At 37.5% G+C, this 20702-nt stretch overlaps 1 protein-coding gene across 2 annotated transcripts; it reads right to left on the reverse strand.

Annotated features, from left to right (window-relative positions):
• Positions 1-808: 808 nt before the first annotated feature.
• On the reverse strand, positions 809-20624 carry LOC139218795 (natural resistance-associated macrophage protein 2-like). Of its 2 annotated transcripts, XM_070850491.1 has the most exons (18): positions 20478-20624; positions 15322-15406; positions 13154-13290; positions 12812-12931; positions 12387-12506; positions 12070-12176; positions 11881-11951; positions 11725-11792; positions 11461-11616; positions 10839-10997; positions 10608-10694; positions 9650-9769; positions 9410-9559; positions 9197-9270; positions 8419-8572; positions 8173-8226; positions 1965-3813; positions 809-1916 (listed from the first exon to the last, which is right to left on the reverse strand). In XM_070850491.1, exons 2-17 carry the CDS (start codon positions 15353-15355, stop codon positions 3742-3744), a joined length of 1683 nt encoding a protein of 560 aa, XP_070706592.1. In that variant the 5' UTR covers positions 15356-15406; positions 20478-20624; the 3' UTR covers positions 809-1916; positions 1965-3741. The 2 variants fall into 2 exon arrangements, with proteins under 2 accessions (XP_070706592.1, XP_070706600.1); XM_070850499.1 differs by lacking the exons at positions 15322-15406; positions 20478-20624 and adding an exon at positions 14138-14200.
• Positions 20625-20702: the final 78 nt, after the last annotated feature.

The raw sequence follows: 20702 nt of genomic DNA on the forward strand, positions 1-20702 counted from the left end.
GAGTGGGAAACTTGTATGTTTGTGTGTTAGCGGTTAGCACATGCTAACGAAGAGAAAAACCCAAGTTGTCACTGAAATGAGCTGAAGATGAGCATGAGGGGGGATGTGAACAAGCTCAGGTAACGTTTAATTGGTTTGGTTAACTACCATCACTGATAGGAGTACTTCCACTGCTACAAAGATAAAATGAGAAATTCCTTTATTGGTCCCACGGAGGGGGAATTCATCGTGTTACAGTAGCAAGTGGTCAGAACACGTGGAAGTATTAAATAGTAACAATATAAACAGGAGGAAATATAAAAAGGGGATATCATAAAAAGTGTTGCATATTAAAGTGAAGAATAAACTAGAAACAGTATTAAATATTTTGTGTATTAAGTGTTTAAAAACAGACGATAAACTGATTAAACAAGGTTCCGTAAACTACTCACTCTGGTACTCCTCTGATTAATAAAAAGAGAAATATAACTTTGTAATCCGAGACTAAAAAACACTTAACTATTCAGACTGGATGTTAAGGCATCACCAATAATGTCTAAATGGTGAACTAAATGGTCACATTTGTAACAATGAACAGTACTAAACTAATTTCACTGATGTGTCAAACAATTTCTAGTAAGAATGAAATAGCAACTTGCAGATTACCTTATAAAGGACACTGAGTAAAAAGCAGCTGAATCTGAGTTATTCTAGATATTTTATGGATGAGACACTACATACACCCCAGGAATGAATTTCTGCCTTGTCTTTTTCACAACAAGAAGAAATAATTAAGATTCAGAAAAAATGATTCAAAAATCATTCAAAAGTGTTTGTACGTTTTTATTCAACAAGAAAAAAAAAACAGTACTCAAAAATATAACAGAGATGGCAGATTATCTAAAACAACAGATCTAGTTACCAAAAAAATTAGAAAACCACCCTTTTAGCATGGTGCCAATACTATATCATATTGTCCAATATGGAGACATTTGGAGATAAACACCATTCTTTTTCTGCTGTGATCCTCTGGTCCTCTACAGTGAACAAATATTTTATCACACAGCTTACAATGTCAATTTTTAAGCTTTAAATGACACCTTGGCCCATTTCTTTTGTAATTTAGTGCTGGTTCATTTAATTCTTCTTAAAAAGTCTTTCGCAAAAATATTTTTTTTATTTCAGTTGTACAAATCACATTTAATTAATTTAAATCAAAGTGGGAATTCATCAGATGACATGTTAATTTTTTGCAGCTCCAAATGGGACAAAATATACATTTACATTTCCTAAGAAAAATATTCTTCCAGAAATTATTATGGCAAACACAGAACATAATGGCTTAAAGAAAACAAATATATTAGGCTTTCAGAAAGGCTTTTGTCAGCCTCTACACCTCACCACTATAACACATATTCTTGCAATGATTCTAGTTTGAGTTTGTCTTTGTTTTTGACTGAGCAGTTAACAGGCACAGTGGTAAACACAGGAGGCACTGGGGTCAACTGCACAGTAATCAAAACATACAAGTGCAGTTTAGTATTTGGTCAAGAAAAAGGTTTGGTTTATGTATCAACAGAGCTCTATAGTGTTTGTTTTTTTTGATGGTTCTATGGTTTGTTGTTATTACCTCATTTATTGTATTGTATTTATTTTCTGTAAAACACTTTCTGAAAGGTGCTATTCTAATCAAGTTAATGAAGTGCACAAGGAGACATACAAGTATCAGCCTGTCAATTAGAGACATTTGTCATATTAGCACTCTGTTGCAAAGCTAACACGACACAACACCTCACATCACTCTTAATATTTACTGTACCTGACCGGTTCGCACCACAGTGCAGACTTTTTAAAAGTGCACTTTTAAACACAATCACACCTGTGGACAAATTTGGCTTCATCAACAACAACAAAAAAGTCTAACTGACAAGCTGAAGCTCAACAAAATAAAAACATTTTAAACCAAACTAAACATCCACTAAAACTACATACAAGCCAGATTAGCATTTATAAAAAATATATAAACTACACATAAATAAACAAATCTGAAAAAACTGACCTACGCTTAAGTGAGAAGATAAAAAATTAAATAAAAATAATAAAAAGATACCAAATTATTATATTCTAATGTGCAAGAATGGATTTATAATATGTCTGTGAAAGCTTGCAGGCTGAGAAACTCTAAGTTGATCAGACTACATTCAGCACTGATCACTCATATTAAACCCACTGAAAAAAAAAATGCACTGAAAAATGCACTCATGTATAATTGTCAGTTTAAAGTTTGTGTCTTTTTTGATTCTACTACCAGAGACAGCTAAAATAATCCTCCGCATGGTGGCTTTGATCTCATTATATATCTTAGAATTAGCAGAAATCTTTATGATCTCACAGTCTTCAAAAGACTTGGAAATGAAGAAGATGTACAGCCCTTATCTACAAGAACAGAAATGCCCTGAATCTGTAATAGATTACACAACTGTACATAACGTGACATAAAACTGTCACTCTGTCATAAAGTATAAAACACCTGAAAAAGTGTGACAAATCACACATACATATATAACTTGAATATTTTTTAAGTGCTCATATTCAATATATTAATAATAGCAATGTATTAGTCTAATATTAACCTCTAGATGAAACAGCTGTTTGGCCCAAACCAAACACATAAAAAATGTTAACAATGTGCTGCATCTTTGGTGTTTGATTATTATAAATGAATCATACAGAACTGACATCACACCTCTTGTTCTCACTCTGTGGGTCAGGTGACAATGGCAAAATATGATTTTAAGTGTCATGGAAGCTAAACCAGAGAGAATTTGAAGGTAAAAACAACTTAATGGATCACAGACCTGTCTAATGAGCAGCCTGGTGGACATATTGGAAGTCCATGGGGTCTTCAGTGCAGTACTGGCTGGAAATAGCCTGAACTGCACTCCACTGTCTCAATAATGTGGAATAGTGAGTTTATTATTGTGAGATTTCTGAATGGAAAGTGATCATTTCATGACAGTAGTACCTGGTTAGCAACTGTCCCTGTCTTTTCTTTTACTTAAGTTATGGGTTATTAAAGGGAAACTTTGCCACATTTTATGTGAATGTCAAATCAGTGTTGATGGTAAATGTTGTCCACTGAAGCAATGAATACCTCATGGTGTGTTATATTTACAGATAAAAGAAAACCGAGTTCTCCTGCATCAAAACCTGTTGTACTTCCTGGTCACCAGCACCAGTCATTTGAGTCATTGGTGACCAGGAAGAACTACAGGCTCTGTCAGGTCAGCTGATCAGCGTGTTGTGCTGCAATGAGTTTCAACATGGGAAATTTTGCTGACTTGTTTAGTGTCATTTTTGGCTCCTCGAGCAGGATGATTCATTGGACTACATTTACCATCAACACTTAGTGGACAGATCTACATGAAAATATAAGTCTCCCTTTAACTCCAACAGGAATAAAAAATGATGTATTGTGACTTCAGTTGTGATTTCTTGATATACGTTGACTGTCACACACTGTGAACCTAAATCTTTCAGACAAGTCTTTCTTTGGAGCCCAGATATTAAACCATTATTTGCATAAACATTATATAGCTGAGTTTTCTGAGACACTTGTGGAAAACATACATCATTGTTTTAAATCTGTGGGTGTACCACACTGTGTGCTGTAAAGGCACTTTAAAAAAATAGGCACAGAGAGGGGAAGACAAGCACATACTGGCCGAGCTTCAGCGGTCCCGCGCCTCACAACATGTCCTCCTATCTCTCAACCAGATTATCAGTGTCCATGTCAGTCAGTAAGTAAATGTCTGTGTGCCGTGAAAGTCCCATCTGAAACACAGAGAAGAGACAGAGGTTTAGTCAGAGCACAGTGATACAAAATACTAAATAACATCTCACTCACACTCACATGATTTTGTCATGCCTTGTTCACAAGTGATTAATCAAAGTGTAATCTATTAGTTATGTAATTAAAAAGAATATGTGAACCCTACACTACTGACATGAAAAAAAGGTACAACCTTTGTGCTGATTATGACCTGTGAAAGCATCTGTGTTACTGCAAAATGTATAGCTTTATTATTTTCCCCCTGGGAATATAAACCTTAAGACTGCAGATGTGTCAAGTGTTAGTTCACAATTTTTTAGAATGTTTTAGAATTACAGATTAATTAAGGGTGCTCACCTCTCCAAACTCAACTTGCCTCATTTAATCCTGGAAAGTCCTGCAAAAAAGCATTTCTGTTGCCTACTATGGCATTTTATCAGCCTTGGTTATATAAAGGTGATGTTAGACCGCTTTTGTATGTTATATTTATAGGATATACATCTACATATCTTTATGTATTATGCATTATATTTATTATTTATACTTTTCATTGCAGTCATAGTGTCGCCGTATATTCTGTTCTTTATATTTATTTCTGTCCATATGGATTTATATATATATATCTTTTTTTTTAATAGTTTTCATTTTTATGTATGTGTGTATATATATATATATATATATATATATATAAAATGTCTGTTATAGAGCTCAGATTCAAAGAATTAGACACAAGTGTACAGACAACCAGACTGACAATGAACATCTTGAATCCTTAATCTGGGAAAGATGAATGTGTACAGTTTCATATTTTAAATTGTGTGTGTGAATATGTAACCCCTTAAAGTGCACATCTTGTATATTTTACATGATTTTCACAGGTCAATTGAGTTTGTTGATAATTCTACATAAGAAATTAACTCTACATAATTAGCAGGTTGTACAGAAAGGAAAGTTACTAAGTTCAGTACTTTATTTCATGCACCAACATTTTGCCACTTAACAGGAATTATTAGTGTATTCGAACATGAGAAAACCTCCATGTTTTTTTTTTTTTTTTAAATATTGGGTTTAATTAACTCATTAATATCCAGGCTGTCTTTTCATTATATATACACACATCTAAAAAGACATAATTCATGAATCTTTCTTGAGACATTCAGACAGAAGACGCCAACAAATGTCCATATATCCATTATTTCCCCTTTATTTTGAACACATGGTGTGTTTTATCCAGTAGACAGACACATATTCATTCTATCCGAAAGACCAGAAATGAGTGATTGATAACTTCAATGTTCATATTACTACATTGAAGTTTTCTCTGTAACAGTTCAAATGTGCGTTTGCCATGTTTTTGGTTTTTCTTTGTCATAGTAGTCTGAAAACTGTCAACATACATTTCCATCACCCTTTTGAAAACTTTGTGAACTCTGAACCAGACACCTGCAAATGATCCACCTGAACATTTAATACAACGACTTCTCAGAGGACGCGATTCTTTTCTGTGATCCCTGTATGAACTGTGTGCTCTTATCGGTTTATACCAACATCTTGCTTGGACATTCCTCAGGTGCTTTAACAAAGTGAATACAATCTAATTTTAAAATAGCAAATTTGTCTTCACCAATCCTCTTAATTTAAGGAAATTTGGAAAAATAAGACTGACTTTATTATGATTTATTAGTATTTTTATAATTATTATGACCCATCGTCCTCACCTACTGTTGTTCATATAATCAACTCTACATCAAACTGCCACTGCTCAAGTGAGCCTGTGTTTAACCACATTAGACGGACCGACAGAAGGCTGTGTGGAGGCAGGTTTAGTCTCAGCTATAATCCACTGAGTCTGACATGAATAATTTTTTCCTACACAAGTTTCAATTCTCCACATAGTAAAACAGGCTGTGCATTAATCTTAATTTTGACTGGTGAGCAGGTCTGTTGCATGGTGTTACAAATCTCCAGTAAAAAAAGAAACAGACACACATTTAAAAAATAAACTAGCCCTGTTGGGAAGGAACAACAAACCAACATTTCTGGGGGGGGAAACTGAACAAATGTTTTAGTTCCCATTAGGAGGTCTTAAATGAGTCAGTGCTGAGCGCTGGACTCACTGTTGCTTAGTTAACAGATGTAGCGCCAGAATTAGCATAAACATTTTCTACATTTGAATGAATCTGTATCTGTGAAACTGTAGCTTGCTCTGGGCTTTGGTATTTTTGGACTTTAATTCACAAAATGACTGCTTTCAATGGTCTAAAGATAGATTACAGACTGTTAAACCCTCTGGGACAAACTTGTGACTGGGACAAACTTTGAGCAGTATAAATAAACTTCCTCTGACTTTTAAAAAAACAACTTCTGTTTCCAGTCCTATAAAACAAAGCTTTGTCATGACAATTACAACAATTATGACTGCAACATCATTTTAAACCACCGCATCAGCCTTTCCTTCTCTGCATTGCAGTATAAACAAGTCAAAGTTTTCCTTTACAAATTATAATATGTATTGTAAAAATATATACACAATACATGTCTATCATCTCTATCTCCTGGAGCTCTTACCAACAGTCAGACAATACTGAATAAAAATGCGGTATAGAGGTTTTCCTGGTATCACTAAAAGAAACACACAAAAACGGCTAAAACCTCACAATTGAGTATGAATGAAAACGACTCCTGTACAGTGCTACAAACTTATTTTCTTTCATACTTGGTCACTGGCATCCTGATTATTTAGGCACTAAAAGAGGCTTTGAGGATGAGGCTGCAGTCTTATAAAGCTTCTCCTGTTTGAATGGATTGTGGGTGAGGCTGCACACACAAAACTCAACAAATATCTGAATCACAAGTCAAATATATAAAAGGTGCCATTCAGTTAATACTTCCGGTCAAAGTGCACTCTGGGACTGATTTCATGAACCAGTTGAGTCATGATCACATTAAAACAGTAGTTTTCATCAGGCAGCCGCAATACCGGTTTTGTAAATGGTGAACTCTATAACAGACTTTATCAGACAATAATCCTCAATTTTCAAGTGTTACAATCCAAAGCTCATATTTAGAAAAAAAGAAAAGAATGAAACAAAACAAAACATCCTTCATTCACAGACTTGGTTGACCAGATGTCCGCTCTGGACTACGAGACAACAGGGACTCCACACAAGAGAAGTGACTGAAGTAGGCGCATAATTCATACACGTTACTGAAGCCTTTACCACAAAAGACAGGATTCAGCTAGCCATGTTTTTTTTTTTTTTTTAGGGCTGGATATCATTTGGTGATTTTTGATGTACATGGTAGGATTAAGACAACTTCCTTATGTGACTCTTAAAAATATTTCTTGTTAATGAGATGTTAGTAGAAAAATCCAGTGAATAAGACTGCTACAGTAAGATGTGTGTGAGATAACAGAGGATGTTGAGGTAGGCAGAGTGGAGAGCAGCTTCCACCAGGAGAGGTTTATTTTGTCAAGGAAAGAGCAGAGTGCACGAGGCAGCTACTATTAGTCTTGACTGAATTAAAAAAGTTAAAAAGAAGATTACTATTTTAGGTAAATAGCTCTTACTTAATGGAAACAAAAGTAAAGGAGGAACTGTATTCATTGTAAATACTAGTAGTTTGTATTTTAATTGTGGCATTTCTGTGATGTTGAGGTTATTAAATCAAAAACAAACCATCAAGCTTGTTCAATGGTGTGGCTTCTACTGGAGTTTACATGTTCAACATGTGTTCTTGTTGGATGAAGTCTGAAATCATTAGAACTTCAGTGTAAAACCACAAACTTTTAATGGACATCCTCCCTCGGCCTTTCCATGGCGACTTAAATGTGTGACGACAAGGCCGGTTAGAAATGAACCATGGGGTGAAAATACAAGCTGAGCTGCTATTTTTTGAGTCTAGATAATGTTTTAGAAAAAGATGGTCTTGGATGGATGGTCTTACTTCAAGGTACAGAGTGTGGTACAGTTACAAGGTAGAGTTATGTCATAAAAACTACTCATGCCACAGTTTGTCCCTTTACAAGAAAAGGTGAATACAGTTGGATTGTGACAATTATCGATATGTCATCTCCTTAGAAGTCTTCTCAAGCATCAAACCCTGGCACTCAGTTTTCTGTGCTGGTGTAGTATTAATTTGTACCTAAAAAGCACCAAATCCTGAGACCCAGCCCCGCACAAAATAAACATGTGGCAAATGTGCTTTAAAAGATCCTAAATGATCTAGAAAAGTCTTGGTTGTGTACAGGGCTCAGTGTCTCCAAGAGGAAAGAGGAATGCTGGTGGTTACAGTCCTGTTCAGCTCTAGGAGTCGTACTCAGACTGCTCCTCTATGAACACAGCGGGTCGATTGCTTACCCTGCTGCCAAAGTCCAGACAGGAAACCCCCAAGGCAACCAAACAGTGCCATGCCTGCAGACGACAACAGAGGACACAGAAGTCAAGACACACTGAGCACGCTCAGGTATTTTTTCACCAAAACAGATGAAGGAGCCAGAAAGTTCAAAGTCAGTAAATCCACAGTAAAGCGGTCACAAAATGTAAAATCGCTAAAGTCAAAAAGTGTCCGGGGGGCAGATGTGATGTTGCAGTGATCCAACTCACCAGGTAGCATACAAAGCACAGGTAGGCTAAGGAGAGCAGGGCAGCGAGAACGTAGAGCAGCACACTGTTGAGCGACGTCACATAAACCACCACAAAGTACATGTTGATTGCACAAACCACGAGGATGACGATGCCTCCGCTAATCTTCCACACCCTAAGGAAACAGGCAGTTTATTAGACTGTTGTGAAATAATGTTTTTTTCTGAAATCAATACTCTCCAGCCTACCACTGAGTGAATTCCTAAATTACATAACTCAAACTAAATTATCTGCATATATGTCGGGGAAAAAGGAGGAACATTCAGTAAATGGAGTTAAAAATAAACTCATGTGGAACGGAGTCACTCATACGACCTTGAACAAACAAGCTCCATTTGGTTTGCTGGTGAAGAACTAAACACAGACCTCAGCCAACACAAATTCACCATCTGGCAGTCACACCGAAAGAGATTGTGTCTTTGACTTTGAGTCTAAAAACATCTTGAAAATACAGATTCACAATTCTGTCTGCTAGCTTCAAATATGGGGAAGTAGACAAAACTGTCTGATGGAGGATTTTGGATTTAATAAATTGTTGGCTCAGCCCTATCCGTCTCCACAACTTTGAGATTTCTTACAGTAGAAGCAGAAGTTGTGGCTGCTGATAAGTGTTATGACATATGATATATGGTTAATAAACAATACCATAGTACATGCTCTAGAGACACTATAAAGTTGGTTACTATAAATTAATATTGAGAGAAGAAACTGATGATTAAAAACATTATATTTCACTCACAATCCGTTTGCAAAGTCATTCATTATGGACGTCAGACTGGTGAAGGTCAGAATTGGGATCAAAGCAAATGGAAGCTGTTGGACAGAAAGAAAAAGTCATACTTAATATTGGACAGGACTATTATAATATTATCATACTAACTGTAACTGTAAAAGAAGGATACATGTCAGAGTAGGGTAACATTATAAATGTCTTAAAATGATTCATTCGGACCTGCATGCTTTGCAGCACGTTGAGGAAGTCGTTCATCCCCGTCAGATGCTGAACATCCTGAAAAATGGCCACCAGCAGCGTAGGTGTGATGGCGATGGAGCGGGTCAGCAGCACCCGCGCAAAACGGGACCACCGCAGGTTCAGGAAACCCTGAGCAAACATCAAGGTAAGAATATGAGCATACACACTTAATGTTTGTTTTTACCCATTTCCAGGTACATAACCAATCAATACTCCTACCTCCATAACAAACTGCCCAGAGTAAGTGCCTGTCATGGTGGAGCTCTGTCCAGCTGCCAGGATCCCTATTGCCCAAATGTAGAGTGCTGCAGGGCCAAAGAAACAGCCCAGGACCACTCCCTGAACAGACAGACATACCCACGGGGAAATAAATGATTAAGCATCCATTAAATGAGACAGACAGATAGGTATTTATTATTGTACAGCTGGTGAGGATTCTTTATCAACAAAAGGGATGGAGGAAAAAGAAAAGTTCAGAGTAAAAAGCTGAATTTAAGTTTAAATCAAAGTTACTCATAGTTTGTGGAAATTAGTTTTTTAAAGCTCCTAAACACCCACTATGCAACACCACGCAGGTGTTTTCAATTTATCTGCCTGATTAATAACTCTCACGACTAACAGGGTGAACAAACGATGACATCTGACATCTCCCTGACTTTCTTTGCATCTTTTTTTGCAGGACTTCTTGCATTTTTATCAGTAGGAACCTTTTTCAGCACATCATTGCAGGAAACTTACAGGTGTAACTATCAATATTAACGAAGACTGCATTCCCATCAGGGGCTCCGTGCCCGTTTACATGATATAGTGCAAGCTGATTAGCATTAATGACTAATCTAATTAGCTGTACCTGCGCTTTTAGCGATAACAAGTCTGAATGTTTGCTGTGAAAAAGGTCTGTAGGTACATGAGCTGTGTTCCAAATTCATATCATGTATTAAAAGTATGTCTTATATGTACAACACTAATTGACACGATAACTGACACATTAAATTTAATGTTCTGCATTACGTGCTCTGGCAAATCTCAATCAAATTCTATGTCATTAATCTCATGGCTGGAGTGAGACATCAGACTAAGGTAATAATCTGAGTGTGAAGCCCGGTCTGTCCAATCAGAATTGAGTCCTTGCATAACAAATATCTTGTAATGTCGTTGTAATGACGACCAGACATACCCCTTTGTAGATGTCCACCTCCAGTGTGCCGTTGTTCAGAGGGAAGAGATCTGTGTGAGGGATGCCGGTTGCATTGCATGATTCATTCTGCAACCAGGGACACAAACACATAATGAGCCACAACCTGAGGCTCTGGACATCATGTTGCTCTTATTGGAACACAGTGGAATAACAAAAACACCCAAACACTACTCCCTAAAGAGGAATAGACTCTTAATTCTCTATACCCACCACTTCCATATTGGTTTTATTGTAGAAAGCCTGGGCAAAGACAGCGACGACAAAGACGTTGATGAGGAATGAGATGAAGAGAGCGATAGTTGACTCGATGAAGAAGTATTTGTTGGCTTCTTTTACTTCCTTCTTATTTTTGCGATCGATGTCCCGAGACTGGTATATAAGGAAATTGACAGAATAACACTTAACTTTCACCCAAGATCTGCTCATATTAATATATATAACAATATTTCAAAATATCATTAGAACTGCTAAGCTTATCAATTCATTTTTACTATGTCAAATTCTGATGCAATAATTAACTGTGACTTAAAATTCTATAAGAAATATGACTAAGGCAACTTGTTCTGTAGGTCAATCACACATCTAAACTCTCCCAGAGTCATCGACACTTACTTACTTCCTAAATTAGTACATGTCACTGTATAACAATAATGCTTCACAATGTTGAACTAACCTGCAGGATTCAAGCGGTCATTACTTTTAACAAGAAAAAAAAAAATTGCATTTCTCTAGATAGCAATTATTAGGAAACTCTCATTCTAACATAGTAAAGTCTGAGGCTTTACTTTTTTAGTGTTGCTTATCTGCATGTGTCAACAAATATGCTCCTAACCTTGACCAGCGCTGAGTGCAAATAGATGTTGTGGGGCATGATGACAGCACCCACGATGCCCACTGCCTGCTCCAGCTGCACAGGCCCACAGTCGGCACAGTAAGGTATGAACATCCCCTTCAGAACTTCCCTTTGGTCTGGCTTTACCAGCACATACTACAGACAGGAAACACAGATTCAAATGTGTCATGGTGCCGTGAACGTCTTGGCAAAAACTGTGTCAGCAAATGCTTGAATTATAGTGGAAGCTGTTGGGGCTTTTACCTCGTAACCAAAGCTAAGAGCCATTACGGTGATGAGAAAGCCAAAGAAAGCTTCAAGTTTCCTCAAGCCTACAAGGAGATACAAACTGTGTTAACACTGGGATGCACAACGTTTTAGACATAAGACTGATACGTAAGTGATGGTGTGTGTATATACCGTATTTGTCTAGGAAGAGGAACACAAATGTGTCTGTGATGGTGATGAGGACTCCTGCCCACAATGGAATCCTGGAGGAGAAAGAAGATAATGCATTTCTATCAATAACTCACAATAACAAAAAAGTACTCTATAAATCTATAAAAATGTTTGTAATAATTTTTAATGGAAAAGCGGTTAATGACGTACTTGCCCACAGAGAGAAGGTTGAGAGCTATGGCACAGCCAATGACCTCCTGCATGTCTGATCCAATAATTGCCAGTTCCACCATGAGCCAAAGGATGATCCGAGGAACCTGAAAAAGAAAATCATTAAAGAGGAGCTGAGTTTAATCAACTCTGTAGAAACTGAAACATTACTGAATCTAATATCTCACAATTTAAGAACATAAAATCAAAAGTGGAATGCCACTATTGACAGAGAATTTTAAAATACAGTCCAGAGCATTAAAGGTTGACAACAAGAAAAGGGAAGCTGAGATGCGGGGAGAGTGGGGAACGCTCACTGTGGGATATTGGCGGTTGCAGACTTCAGCCAGATGCATCCCAGTGACGACCCCCAGGCGTGCAGCTAACCTCTGCAACAGCAGCCCGATGATGGTGGCTCCGAGGAGCACCCACAGGAGCTGAGAAAGAAAGTCAAAGTCAGCAAAAGTCTCTACTTCCTATGTGGGAGTTTTACTGCCAAATTAGGATAATATCTGCTCGTGTCAATTCTTGATACGGATCTGGGTAAAAAGAACAACAAAAACACAACGAATCAGTTCCTCAAACATGGAGTGAAGAACAGGGGAAGCTAAAACAGACACCAATCATGATGATACAGTGTTATGGTTAATATTCTGTCCTTAATCCACACCCGTTACAGCACAGAGTGAACTGTAAGGCCATGGCCGAACACATGAACCAGATTAATGTTTTTATATATCACCTTAAAGCCAGCTTTCGCTCCAGACTGCAGGTCAGACTCGATATTGCCTGGATCCAAGTAAGCGATGCTCATCAAAAACCCTGGTCCAGTGAAGGCCCAGAGTTTACGGAAACTGAATGCCTGAATAAGATGACGGAAGAATTTTATTACAATTAAATATGTTGTGCTTCCCAAAATCTAACAAATTTTAATGAAATGTCCAACAAGGGTAAAGCATAATATCAAAAAAAAGGTCAAAACTTTATAGTGAAAAAAACTACATGTTCATATCGGAGACAAAATTTGCTGCTTTTTTATTTTTTTATTTTACATGAAACAGAGGTTGTGAGACTTGGAAAGTACCTGGTTGACACTTTCGGGAATGGGCACCTTCTCCTCAAAGTACGTGGAGAAGGGATCATCCTGGGCCACAGGTGAGGCAGGAGGGGAGATGGAGCTGTACTGGTTTGTCTGGACTCCATTCTCCTGAGGGGAGTCCTCTAACAAAACCACAGAGAAGAAAAACACAGACTGGTTAGGATAACCTCTCACTCAATTGCTGAGATTTTGGGATGTGGCATAATCTCTGCAACAATATACAGTATAGCCATGCAACATGATTTTATTGATCTCATTGTATTATGGCACCTGAGATGCACTGACAGCTTGATGGGAGAAACTAAAGTATGCAGATGCCAAAAAAGCGCAATTTGCCTTTTTGACTTTTTGGTCTCATGTAGATAAAGAATTATTTCACATTACATTACAGGTCAAATTTTATTGTGTTGGCTTTTTAAATAATTTTACAGTAACTTTAAAATTTACCGCAGACACCAAGGGAATGTGGGATTTTACTAATCATGATTTTTTTTTGTTATGAATTACTTTCTAAAGAGACACCAATGAGGTTTTATGTTTGAGTTGAGACACAGCAGATACATACAAAACTTAAATAACCTTACAGAGCAAAAAACACACCTTTATTCATTCTTTACTCAGGAAAATGTTTAACTCAGAGTATCTAAGACTGATGTACAGGAGCTTTATCAGAGAAACTGCATACATTTAAAGACTGTGTCAGAGCGATGACCAGAAGCAAACGTTGTAAAAACCTTACAGCTGATAAGCCAAAAGCAATTCAAACTTGATTTCAAAACTGCAACATAAGTGATTTAGCTTTAGTCTTTAAATTGCATGTAGTTGCTGAAATAACCTGTAATTATGGCCACATTATTCAAATCTTTAACATGAAGCAATGAACATGTTTTCATGACAACAAGGATTACATACAAAAGACCAGTCAATACAAACAAAACTAAAATCTCACACAAAAACTGTATTACTCACTGAATTTGGACTGTTCATTCTTTTCTCCATTCATCTCCAACTCACTGCTGGTCCTAAAGTCCACTGTTCCCCAACAGTGATTCTGATTTTATATGACTCAGCCTCTATTCCCTTTTTTTATCATTAGATGTCACAACGACACTCTGACATCATGTCTCTAAAATGACTCGCGAAGAGAGAGAAGTAAACACACACACACTTGCCAAACTTGTGCTTGGAAGTTGGTGTTAACACTGAGAACTGCCCTTTAGCCTTTACACAGCCTCACACAAGCAGCAAAAACATTCACAGAAGACACTGTGAGAATTAACAGCATTCAGGTTCTTAAATAATTCCAAAGAGACACCAGAATTATTAAAATCAAACATGTTCTATGATCAGAAACAAAGAAAACAAATTTGTCTTTCTATAAATATGCTGTCAAAATAAAATAAGTTTTAAAAAAGATATATAATATGTATGTTGCTTTACATCACTGTCAGACAGCCTTTCAGACCTAAAGGCAGCCTGTTTTTCTCTCTCTTTGGTCACTTCAGACACCAGACCCCACTGACAAAAACACTGTTTTTTACATCACAGAACATGGGAGTTGCTGGTTTACCACTGACTTGAATGGTTAGTTTGCTTGTGTTACTGTGAGACTTTGGCGTTTTAAATGATTCAATTGGATCTAAACTAACTTACTTCACTGATTGAGGCAGCAGCAGCAGCATAATCAACTCCTGTGTTCAATGAGGTAAAATTACTGTTTTTGTCAGTGGAGTCTGGTTGTTTTGACGTAAGCCAAGAGATAAAACGATGGCTTCAGTTCTGTCATAAAAAAGGTTCTGACCACATCGTAAAGTAGAGAAAATATTCTAACTATAGTGTACAGTTTTTTTTTTTTTTAGGAGGGCCTTTTTTGGTGGTTAAGAGATATATTGCTATGCTGACGCCGCCCACAGCAGTGCATAGTTTAGCACCTCGACCAGGACTCCTGGTCTGCTTCTCCAAATTGGAGGCATGCCGAGCACAATCCACTGTGAGCAATTATTATGGATATGTACTTCATACAATCCCACAACAACACTCCAAACAATCTGAACTATCCCTTTAAACCATGGTGCTGCAGCCCTACCTAAATGCCCAAAGTGTTTAACATTGGAGAGCATGGCGGGTGTGTCTGTTATTTTTTACGCAGTTACCTTCGAGGAGGTCTCCGTCCTGCTCGTTTTTCATCAGAGCAAGCCGAGGGATCTCTGGGAACCTGAGGGATGGATATCAACCTCCCTGGAATAAGACAACAATAGTTACATAATCTGAAGAAGAATGAAATGCCTGTTGAGGGTAAAACAGAGGTTATCATGTTGCCTATTGAGCTAAAAAGACTGGTCTTATGTTCCTTTGTTGGACGGCCAAAGAAACTAAGTCAGTGCTTTTTCACAGTACATGAACCATGACAGTGCAAAATTTTGTTCTCCTTTCTCCATTTAATACATTATAAGTCACAAGTCATACTAATGACTAAGCAACACTAACATCATGTGAAAGGTCACTACATTAATAGGAACCCCTTTTAGGAGTTTAGTGCTGGTGCCTCACTTTCACTTCTACTACATGCATTGTTCCTCTGACAATCAGCTTCACACACTCCATAAAACTGGTGGACTTACCAGCCAAAAGATGAAAAACAACTGCATTTTATAACATCACGCTCTCTGACACAGACGGTGTAGCTCTTCTGAAAGCACATGACTATGGGATCATATGAGGCAAAAGAGGAGCTGAAGCAGCAGACAACATTCAAGTTTTCCATCAGAGAGCCACTTCCTCTGAGTGAACATGTGCTCGGAGTAATTAACATTATCAACCTGATAAGGTCCTTGGTACTTTGCTCAGTGGCAACCATAGATTCAACATTAGAATCTGAGAAATAACACCAAGAACAACAATAATAATAATAATAAATCAGAAAATGTAGTTGTTTCTTGTATCATAACCATAAATGACCCAAAAATATCGTGTCAGAGCAACTCAACCTGCTATTTTTTCCCACAAGGCAGAGAAAATGGCCATTTCTCCTCAGATTGTCAAGTTGTTCTGTTTTCACACTGTAGATGAGAGGAAGCAGTCACATAAAAAATTATGAATTGTTCATGTCTCTTGAAGTGCCCTTTCTCTTAAGTCAGAGTGAGCCAGAGGCAGCTAAATATTAAATCTTGGACAAAAAAAAAAAAAAGGAAATAGCTCTAAAAGTAAGTCTTAGAACAGTTTTAACAGTAACATTTTCAGCATGTTAAGTTCTGAATCAGTCTCGGGGTCTGGATCTGGCCTGCGGCAGATATTCAGCCTCAGGACACCATCTGACACCAACCACTTCGTCATGAGTCCTCATGTGGTCACAGTCAGTTACTGAACACAACAGAAAGAGTCCGAAATGAGGTTTCAAAATATTTCTGCTGCCACCTGTACTACTGTGTACACCTGTCATACCTCAAACATTTGATCAATAACTAGCCAATTATGATGGTAAACACAAAATATCCTGGACTTTAATATCATTATACTATTGATGCTTCTGCATGCACACGTGTTAATTCAGGATGATTCAGGTGTGGCAGTTTGCTCCAATAATTTTTCCCAAACTCAATCAAGGCTCCAAAACAACAACCATGTGCTCTCACACACCACTGTGAATTAGATTCATCTACTTTCTCAGATTTCTGGTTGTCCATAACCCAAAGATATTCAGTTTATTATCAAAGATGAGTAAACAAACAAGGAAATATTCACATTTATGAAGCTGAAATCAAAAGGTTTGACTTACTTTTCCTTAAATAATTACTCAAACCAATTAATCAATTATCAAAATAGTTCTTCTTAAAGAATAACCTTTTATGAATAACTACTTCCTTGTTGCAATAAAAAGCATTTCATCTTTTGCTGCGAGGCCAGTGGATCTCAGGTTCCCTTCCCCCTTTTTCTAATCTCACTATCCAGGCACTGAATAATAATAACAATAACAACAACAGGGATCTGGCTTTGATGTTGTTGACAATAAGTCATGTGTCATTATGTGTTACAGCACGTTTCCCATTGAGGATGTCCTTTCCAAACAAAGCAGTGCTGGTGATTATGACTACAAGGGAGATTTCAGTGTGCAGGTATTTACTGGTTGACTGTCTTTGTCCTGACACCTGTTTGAAGCTGTACAACAGACAGACACACACACACAGCCAAGTCTGTCTGTTCTGCCTCTGATCAACCTGCAGTGGCTGCACTTTGTTCGTCTACAATCCTGTTGTGCTGACAGACCCTTGTCACTGTCTTTTGAACTACCAGTGTTTAGAGGCCATCTCAAGTTAGTGCTTTTAACAGATAACTGTGGTATTTGTCAACCTGAGCCCTATTCACATGGGAGTTGCTTATCTTGCTGCGACTTTGTTGTTTCAACATGTTAGTTCAGGTCCACATCAAACTCACACAATAACCAACTAACCGATCGAGGCAGTGGTAGACCAGCAACCCTCGTGTTCTAAGAGGTAAAATTACTGTTTTTGTCTACAGAGTCTGGTGCCTTTGGACTGAGCGACATAGCAGCTGTTTGTGGTTTTAAAAAAAAATAACATACTTTGAACAATGTGGTTTCCCTGAAGAATTACATTATACAGCCATTGTAGTCCACTGGCTGACTGTTTTGAGACGATCTACTGGACCAATTCCAAAACTTTTTGTACCCAAAACATGTAAAAAAAAAAAATATATATGGCCCAGGTTTAAAATTACCAGAGAGATCCTTTAAGTACACTGTGCTCTGACACTAAACCACTGAACACATTCACTATCCTCCTCACTAGTATTAACACCAAGACAAATGTATCAACAGTGCAACAATTCTTTATTTTCTTTATTTAAGTTTAGTCTATCTTAATTCTGAATTCCAAATAGTCTACGTACTAGTATGTTTTGTACTGGCCTTGGTGTGACCTAGATTCCAGTCCTTGATTGTGTAACTGTCTTTTAATGTGTTGGCATTAATCTTTTCAAATTCCTCAGGCAACCACGTGCATGTGCTGGTAAAAGAGATTCAGACTCTGACAAAGTTTGCCATTAGCTCAGAATTTGGTCAAATTAAATCCATATAATATTCTACTACTTATTCAATAACAGCACCAGTGTGTTGTTCATACGGGAAACTTTAATTTATGACATCAACTACATGATTCATTTTGACTTTACCAAATGTTGTAATGTTGAATTGGCCAAGCTTGTACATCTAAGTTAAACAGTGGTGCGCCTAGCAAGAAGCCACATCACTAAGTCATCCATCCATCTAACTTCCCCCAAAGCTTTGGCCTCAACGAACATCACAGACCTAATCAGCACGGAGCAGCTTTTACAATCACTTAATCTATGACAACTCCCAAACTGGCAAATAAGCTGTAATTTTACACCCCTCAAATTATGGCCCATGCAGGCTTTTATATCCCATACAATCTTAACCTAGTAATGCCAAAGTAAACATCAAATAAACTGAAACTAAATGTCCTACGTGACAAACTAAAATGTCTTCCTGAGTTGATAATGATGCATTAGCTGATGATGTTACCTGCGACAGCTCCAGACAACACATGAAAAAACTAGCAGCACAAATTGTTCTTACTACTTTCAAATGAGGACTCAGCCGCAGCACCAAAATATCAGATCTTCCACGTCCAACACCGACACAGCTCTGTTTATTAAGGCCAATAGAAGTTAAAGTCATCTCCGGCTCGACCTAACCAGGTAATAAGTATCCAAGAATTTGTCTGATGCAAAAACGGGTCCATCAAGAACACGCACACACCTCTCACACAATCCCTTATTACAGACAGAAACAATTAATGCCCTCCTGTGTTGACAGCCATGAGATTTATGTGCAATAATGAAGCATAAAATTATGTATAAGTAAAGTCCAACATGCATTTCAGGTTCAGGTTCATGTTCATGTTAGTGATATATCTATCATGGCAGTTCAGTTCTTTTGTTTACAACTGGCTTCCCTTGTATAATAGGTCTGTAAATAATGATCATTTTCATTTTTGATTAATCTGTCCATTAATTTCTCGATTAATCGATTAGTTGTTTGTTCTATAAAATGTCAGAAAATGTTGAAAAATGTTGATCGGTGTTTCCCAAAGGCCAAAGTGGCATCCTCAAATATCGTGTTCTGTCCAAAACCCAAAGATACTCAGTTTACTGACATGAAGGAGTTAAAAAAACAAGAAAACATTCACATTTAAAAAGCTGATTTTTGACTTATTTATTGATTGATTATCACAATAGCTGGCAAGTAATCAATTAAACAGTAGAGCTGCAGCTCTACTGTATGCTGAGTATTATGTAAGAAGATAACGACAGTGGATTCTACCTTTAAATCAAAATATGACAACATTACATTTAGTAACAAAAACTACTGTGAATACTGATTTCCCCATGCATCAAATTCACTATATTCATTACTCCCTGTAGGTGGGGGATACATTTCAGGAACAAACACCCTGAGTTCCACTAACCAAAACAGACAGAGGAGGAAATATAGTAAATTTAGACTGTGGCTCCCAATGATCCTATTCTAGTAGAGTGGGGATTTCCAGCATGATGACACCTACTTGCAATGTGAATGAAGTAAGGAAAGCATCAAAAGTCAAAACTCCAGCTATACTGAAGTAGTACATGTTGTTCTAGATAATACAAGAACAGCAGGTAATACTGTACCAGAAACCCTCCATGCTGCCCACTCCACCAACCACTGTGAGAAGTAAGCCTACATAATTTCTCAAGGTTTAGTAAATTGCAGTAAATCCGTTTTTCAGAGTATAAAATATGGCTAAACTAAACATAAAATTTCTGAGATACTGTACAGTATCTGAGTATCTGAGATACTGTACAGTATCTCAGAAGTGTCACCTGATGGCTTCCTATACTCAGCATGAAGCTCCAGTAATCTTCCACAACAAGTGGAGCAATTTCTCTTCAAAGCTGGACATTGCTTTTAAGCCCAGCACACCGGTGTTGTGCCAGAATGACTACAGTCAGACCTTTTAGTCACTCTTTAGCTTGTTAGCTCCTCAATACTAACCGGCTCTTAAAACGTTTGACCTCTCGTCCTGATAACTTAGCTACATGGTGATGTGGCTAGCTAAAATAACTCTGATGATAAGTGAATAAGCAAAAAACAAACAAACCCGATAATATACACTGTGCTTGGCTACCACGAACAGACAACGGTAGTCCGTGGAATTAGGCTAAAAACTGTCCAGGATATGTTAGCTGCCCGTTTGGATCTGCGAACATTGTCAAAGTACGAAAACGTCCTTACCTGTGTCTGCCTTACGGGAGGGTAAAATGACAGGTGGTTTTCTGACGATGAAATGTGCTTTTAATCTGACACCATGTGTGTAAATTTAAAAGTAGCAAAGTACCACGTTATCAAGCTAATTTCTGTCAAAGTCGTTTCTTTCCATGTCTTCAGTTCAATACTCAATGCGCCTGCGCAGTAATACGTACATGTTCTGATTGGTCAATGAGTGAGTTACGTCATGAG

Source organism: Pempheris klunzingeri, chromosome 2 (assembly GCF_042242105.1).
Source record: "Pempheris klunzingeri isolate RE-2024b chromosome 2, fPemKlu1.hap1, whole genome shotgun sequence".
NCBI lineage: Eukaryota > Metazoa > Chordata > Actinopteri > Acropomatiformes > Pempheridae > Pempheris > Pempheris klunzingeri.

What these genes read in the sequence shown, in the direction of transcription:
- LOC139218795 (XM_070850491.1), bottom strand. Translation starts at nt 15,355, where the DNA reads ATGAAAAACGAGCAGGACGGAGACCTCCTCGAAG. An exon ending in GCAACCGCCAATATCCCACA is followed by an intron (nt 12,177 to 12,386) that starts GTGAGCGTTCCC and finishes TTTCTTTTTCAG; the next exon opens with GTTCCTCGGATCATCCTTTG. An exon ending in ACGTGCTGCAAAGCATGCAG is followed by an intron (nt 9,271 to 9,409) that starts GTCCGAATGAAT and finishes TCTGTCCAACAG; the next exon opens with CTTCCATTTGCTTTGATCCC.